The sequence below is a fragment of the Dipodomys spectabilis genome, unplaced genomic scaffold (assembly GCF_019054845.1).
Source record: "Dipodomys spectabilis isolate Male_0828 unplaced genomic scaffold, ASM1905484v1 ptg000069l, whole genome shotgun sequence".
NCBI lineage: Eukaryota > Metazoa > Chordata > Mammalia > Rodentia > Heteromyidae > Dipodomys > Dipodomys spectabilis.
Genome location: NW_024870746.1, coordinates 8,401,318 through 8,408,220, shown reverse-complemented (window position 1 = coordinate 8,408,220; position 6,903 = coordinate 8,401,318). Strand labels below are relative to the sequence as shown.

At 44.5% G+C, this 6,903-nt stretch overlaps 1 protein-coding gene across 1 annotated transcript; it reads right to left on the bottom strand.

Annotated features, from left to right (window-relative positions):
* Nucleotides 1-2,782: 2,782 nt before the first annotated feature.
* Nucleotides 2,783-5,904, bottom strand: LOC122109264 (cornulin-like). Its single transcript, XM_042681507.1, has 2 exons — nucleotides 5,767-5,904; nucleotides 2,783-4,648 (listed from the first exon to the last, which is right to left on the bottom strand). Exons 1-2 carry the CDS (start codon nucleotides 5,902-5,904, stop codon nucleotides 2,783-2,785), a joined length of 2,004 nt encoding a protein of 667 aa, XP_042537441.1.
* Nucleotides 5,905-6,903: the final 999 nt, after the last annotated feature.

Sequence of the window (6,903 nt, the reverse complement as noted above, 5' to 3'; positions counted from 1 at the left end):
ACATTTGTAAGTCCAACTGCGGGAGGGGGTAGGAGCACTGTAGTTTGAGAACAGCAAAGTTAGTATGAGACCTTATCTGAAAAACAAACTACAAGCATAAAGAAGTGGGGCCTCAAGTGCTAGAGCACTTTCTAGGTAAGCTTCTGAACTGTGGGTATGAGGCATAGGTTAGTTAATAGTTTCTGCCTTGTTGGTTTTCCTCTCACAACACAGAAGTTTTTTTTAATTATTTTTTGACTATATTTCTGATTTTAGTTATTAATTTCCCCTTATAATGTTATTAATTGTTCCTTACATATTATTTTTATTTTTAGGTATTTTCTAGCTTTTCAATTAATCCTCATATGTCTGGTTACCATCATTTTCTAAAATTTGTGTGGTTTTATTTAAGTAGAGCCTCCCTATTCTATAGTTTCTGTTTTGTCAGAGTTGAATAGAGTTGACTGTCACTGAATATATAGAAAATAAAAAGTGGTTACTTCCTCATTGCAACATTATGGACTTTATCCTTTTTTGACCTTATTGAATAAGTTCATAACTTTTTTTGACCCAATGTGGGATCAAGGCTATGACTTCTGTTTCTTAAATTTTTTTTATCTGAATTTTCCTAATAAATGTATTAAAGTTAATATATATTAATATAAGTTAATATATGTTAACTTATGTCCACTTAAATTTCTCTCTTGCTGATTTGGATATCTGTTGGAGAAAAACATAATTGTTTAGCACTCTAATACAAAATCCTGCTCTTTTTTTTTTTGTCGGTTGTGGAGCCTGAACTCTGGGCCTGGGTGCTGTCCCTCAGCTCTTCAGCTCAAGGCTAGCATTCTACCACTTGAGCCACAGCGTCACTTCCAGCTTTTTCTGCTTATTTGGTGCTGAGGAATCAAACCCAGGGCCTCATGCATACAAGGCAAGCACTCTACTACTGAGCCACCTTCCCAGCTCCAAATCCTGCTCTTTTAATAGTGAGGTAAGCCTCACCATCATAAATGGCATCCTACTCTACCAATCTAACATAGTCTTCCATGTTTTGTTAATGCAAATATATGTCCTATTCCTAAATAATATTTTCTGTGTTGTCTGTTTTATCTGCTTTCATCTAGAATATCTTTTTGTGTTGAGGAAAGCTCATGTTTTTCTTATAATGCTTCATGTTTATGTACTGTGTACCTTATATCCCCTCTTTCTTTATTCTCTATACATCCTAAATAAGACTGGAATTTCCTAGAACTCAAATGGATTCCCAAGGAAGAGATTATGGCAGTTATATTTCTTGAATTCTTGCAAGTTCTTTGCTGTTAGTCTTTGGATTTTGTACTCAAAGGCAGGTTTGGATGGATATAAAATCAATTTATGTTCAAAGGACAGCTTTACCTTTGCCTTCAGCTCTGGGCTTTTATTTTGTGTGTTAGATTTTAATGGTTGCTGTAAAAAATTACCACAAATTTGATGGCTTAAAACCACAAAAATGTGTTCTCCTACAGCCCTGGAGGCCAGAAATTTAAAATGAAGTTTCTGGAAGAGCTACATTCCTTCTGGGATTTGGAAGAAGGGAGGAGGGATTCTTGTCTTCCAGCTTCCAGATGTTGTCTTCATTCCACATTTTGTCCTGTCTTTGGAGTTTCCTCTTATATCCCATAAACTGACAAAAATACATTTTATCCAAGACCTAGTTATTTTAGTAAGAGAGACCCTTCAGAGTATCTTGTCTTTTGTACTATCAAAATTACACATTCCCCTAAGTTCTTAAAAATATGTAAAGTTTTTCACTCCCAATCTTAGGAATCAGCCTCTCAAAGATTAGGTTTAACCCTTAATTCCTAAAGCCATTTCCCTAATGATTCTTAGAGTAAACCAGAGCTGAGAGTTTCTATCCTATTGTTCATTTATCTCCAGTGGGTGGAACATTATAAGAAGTCACAGCTAAACCAGAGGAGGAAGTGGTGCAGGAATCTCAGGGATCTGGCTCCTGCCTCAGTGCTCAATAATGAAGGTCTTCTTCCCTTTCTCAGCCCAGCCCCTAGTTACTGAAGTTATCAGTCACTTCAAATCAGCTACTCCAGCAGACATCTTCCAGTAGTAAAAGACTGAGAGTAAATTTACCTCTTGAAATCTCTTAAAAGCCATCACAGAAAGTCCCTTTTTGGAGAAGCATTCCTGATTGATTTATCACTGCTAAATATAAGGTGTGACACCTCCCTTTGACCTTTCTAACTCTCAGAATCTCCTACAAGAAGTTAGTCCTCAGCTCGATTCTCCTCAGAGGATGGGAGTATAATTAGTTCATCATCACCATAGCCCTATAATTTGTAGCCTGTCATATCAGCAGAGGTAACTGAAAGGGACACTGAGGTCAGCTGCTTAGAAAGGTTTTATTGATACACTTGGATGGATGGGGCAGTAGACAGAGGGAGATAAAATAGAGATAAAATAGCCCCTGAGGAAAACTCCTACAAGCTGAGGAGAATCCAGCCCAAAGGTATGGCTTTCTCCATGTCTTCCTGTTTCTGATGGGGGTCTGCACAGCAAAGCAGGTAAGACAGAAGAGTTTAGAATAGAAAGCACCTCACAGAAATGATTGCAGAAAAAGAACTAAAAGGGAAGCACTCAGGTTAAGGGCTGATGTCCGAGAATGTGCCAATGGAGTGGCCAGGGCACATTGTCTTCTAGTCCTGAGTGTGGGAACTAAAGAGAGTCATGGCTTGCTGCTTTTGAAGGAGGAATACAGACCCTTGATTGTGATATTTCCCTTTACTTCTGAGTAGGCTAAACCCTGACCCTATGCTGAAGGATGCTCAGAGTGTCCTCTGCCCTGGTCCTGACTTCGGATCACTATCTCCCTTGTGTGGTCATCAACCCACTCCCCGCTAAACTCTGTGTCTCCTTCATCCTGTCTTCCTGTCCCGCTGGCATGGGTGTTGCTCCAGTCCTGTCGTCCTGTCTCAGAACTTGTCCCAGTCTGGGCCTGACCTCCTGGTCCCCTGCTAAACCCGGTGTCTCTCTCATCCTGTCTTTCTGTCCTACAGGGATGAGTGCTGCTCCAATCCTGTCTTCCTGTCTCAGATCTTGTCCCGGTCTGGACCTGACTCACTGGTTCTGGCTTTCCTGTGTCATAGTTGCCCACTGTTATCTGTGTTTGACTGCTACCAGTCTGCATCTGGGTCTGTCCCTGTCCTCTACCCCCTGCACTCTGGCTTGCACTCTGGCTCCAGCCCTGCTCCACAGTCTGAGTGTATGATCCTGCTTGGGTCTGGATGTGTCCTCCTGTCCTAGCCTGGCTGGTCTGGCTCATCTCTTGACTATGAATCTCTCTCCCCCTGGTTGGGCCACGTGTGGACTCCTGTGTCTGAAAGCTGGTACTTTCTGTCTGATGATTCCTCCCTGCATCCATAGTCTGGGTATGTGTCTGAGCATGTGGCCCAGTTTGCGTCTGATTGTGTCCTGTCAGAGTCTGGCTAGTCTGGCTCCACTCTTGACCATGGCTCTCAGTTCCTCTGGTCTGGCTACAGGTGGACTCTTGTGTTTGGATGCTTCCTGACTGATGGTTCCTGCTCTGTTCCGCTGTTTGAGTGTGTGTCCAAGTATATGACCCTGACTGTGTTGGGATGTGTCCTCCAGTCACAACGTGGCTGGTCTGGCTCCAGTCTCGACCATGAGTCTCAGTTCCTCTGGTCTGGCCACAGGTAAACCCCTGGGTCTGGTTATTGGTGTTTCCTGTCTGACAACCCCTGTCCTGCTCCGTGATCTGGGTGTGTGTCTGAATCTGTGACCCTGTCTGTGTTGGGATGTGTCCTCCTGTCACAACTTGACTGGTCTGGCTCCAGTCTTGACCATGGGTCTCAGTTCCACTGGTCTGACAGTTGATGGACTCGTGGGTTTGGATGCCAGTGTTTCCTGTCTGTCTTTGCTCTATGGTCTGAGTGTGTGTCTGAGTCTGGGACCCGGCCTGTGCCTGGCTGTGTCCTCCTGCCACAGCCTGGCTGGTTTGACTTCTGTTTTGACCATGGGTCTCATTCCCTCTGGTCTGGCCATAAATGGACTCCTGGGTTTGGATGTTGGTCCTTCCTGTGTGATAGCGCCTGTCCTGCTCCAGAGTCTGGGATGTACCTCTCTGGGTTTGAATTGCAGTTGTAGTGGTAGTCTCATTTGTCTGTTCTCCAAAGCGTGACTGCCTTTCAGTCCTTCCCTCTCTGTCTTGGTGACGCTTATCGTCTCCCGTTCTCCGGGTCTGCTCCACATGCCCCGTAACTTGTGTCTGCTGGCTTACCCTCTCCTGCCTCTGGAACTCAGCTTTCCTGTCCTGGCTCCTATCCCGACCCTGGTACTGGGTGTCAGGCCTGTTCTGCCTTCTGGAAGCCTGTTCGATCTGTTCATGGCTGCTCCCCTGGTGTGGCTGTTGTCTCTCATCCCTCCCTACTTCAGTGCTGAACCTCTGACTTTCCTGAAGCTCTTTTGAGGACCCAGAGTAGTAGCTTCCAGGTGCTTGAGATCTGCAAGCACCTCCAGGACCCTCACTCAGTGTCTTAAAACAGGCTTGGGCAACTTTAAACACCAAGACTAGGAATTCCTTGAAGTCTACAGTCCCTGTGTGATCTTCATCCAGCAGGCGCAGGACTTCATCCACCGTGGCGGGGTCGTGGGGTTTCTGGGGAGAGGATGAGGCTGAGTTAGCATACCTCCCCTGAGGAGGACCCCCCTTGAAACAGCTCTACCCGCTGCAGACCAGGAGCCTGTCCCCCAAATCCCACCACAGCCTGCATATCTACCACAGTAGCAGCTGTAACACTCCATTCCAGGAGTAGGAAGCACCCTTTGTGTTACTCTATCCTCTATGTCTGGCCTACAGAATAATTGGATAAAAGTGCATTGAAGAAATAAATGTGTTCATAATGCAACTGTCTGGGCTCCTGGGTTAGTGTTTGGGTTTTCCTGAGTGCATTTCCTTTGCAGCTGAGGCTGTAGTCTATGTGGCAGTTGCTCACACACAAAAAAAGCACAGCAGGAGCCTGGCCCCATGAGAACTCAGAGCGCTTCTCACTGGAGCTCTAAGGCTCTCCCGAGGAGTAGGTAAGTGTCCAGTAAGGCTGTGCTGAGCATGCAGAGGCAGAATTGAACAAGGATGGGCATCCTTGTCCCTGGGGACTTTTGTCCTGATTGCTTTAGATGCAAAGCAAAGCGAGTAGAGAGCATCCATACTCAGTCTGGTTTGCTGAGTGGGGCTCCCAGAGCACCCTGTCCCCCTACTCCTTTTCCCCAGCTATGCTCCAGAAATCTCATTTTTGGTGTAATCAGTGAGCAAATATTTTTGAGCTACTGCTTTGTGCAAGACAAGACCTATGCGTCTGACGAATGATCAATAAATAATTCAATTTCAGACACACATGGGAAATGTTCGCTGGTCAAGATTAAGAAAGCAGCAATGCTTTTTCATTCCAGACCTTTACAAGTTTCTATTTTATCCCTTTTAGAGTCTTTTTTTTTTTTTTAAAAAAAAAAAAACTCTTGTCTTGAAATTAGAATTAAGTAAAGCTAAGAATCAAATTGGAAGCACAGTTCTTTCACTAAGGCTCAGAATCTGTCAAAATCCCATAACCTTTCTCTTTTTCTGTCCACACAACCCACAATCTCCATCAGTACCAGCAAGCCTGGCTTTAGCTGCTGCTTGTTTCAGTTTCCCAGTCAGAGTTCCTACAGGCAAACAAGTTTTCTTTATTGACACCCTCCTTCCCACGCCCCCCCTCCCCCACCCCACCGACATCATACCACTATGACATTGGCAAACTCATGCTCCAAGAGCTTCTTCAGCTCCCCTCTGGTGAGCACTGTGCAGCCGCCCTCTGTCCTGGCATAGCGCCCAAAGGCCTCAATGATTCCATTAATGTTTCGCAGTAACTGAGGCATCTGTGAAGCCAATCTGGAAAAGGTGAAAAGCTCCATTATAGCCCCACATTTGGAGCCTCAGGTGTCTCCTAGAGCATATATACATATTAGGTCTTTCTGTATCTTCACTTCTGCTCTCAGTCTCTCTGACTGCCTTCATCCTTTCCTCTGCAGTGCTATGCATGTATGAGAAAAAGAGTCACACACACACACACACACACACACACACACACACACACACACACACACACACGGGGGGAGGGAGAGAGAGAGAGAGAGAGAGAGAGAGAGAGATTAGAGATAAGTTCCTGAGTCAACATTTAAGTGTCAGCCATCTGGGAGCTGAGCCAACCTGCCTTACTCTTCATGCCCCAGTTTACTTGTTATAAATAAAGAACATAGGGTTACTGTGAAGCCTTAAGGAGGTAATTCATTTTAAAAAAACACTTAGCAAATTCCTGGCTTATGCCAGGTGGTAGCTATTAAATATCATTATGATTTTGTTATACACATGCATATATAATTTGTGTACAAGTATATTCACTGTACTGCTCACAAAGCACTTTCCTATGCATCATCATATAATTTGTATTATCTCTACATTTTTATAGGTAAGGAAACAGGCTCAGCCTGTTAGAAGATTTGCCCAAGGCCATCATTGGAGAACTAAGAAATCCGAGAACCCATCTCTTCTGAACCTAAATGTAATGGGTTTACAAAAAAGCTTGCTGGGGACAAGGTTCATTTGCCTGTTGTAGGGTTTAAGGTCCTGCTGAGACCACCTGAAAATAGAAAGCTACACACATGAGTCATGAGTCAAGCTCTGTCTTAGCCTGGGGCCTAGTATGAATTCTAGGCACAAACTTCTGTTCTCTTTTGCCGCCTATGGGAAGAGTGTTTAAGAAAGAGACTGAATTGCCACCACTAGGCAATGGTGGCAATGTGAACTGGGTGCCTTCCTTAGGTAAGAGGACTTTCAATCCAAAGAGTCCAGTTGCTCTGTGTTGACCTCTACCTTCA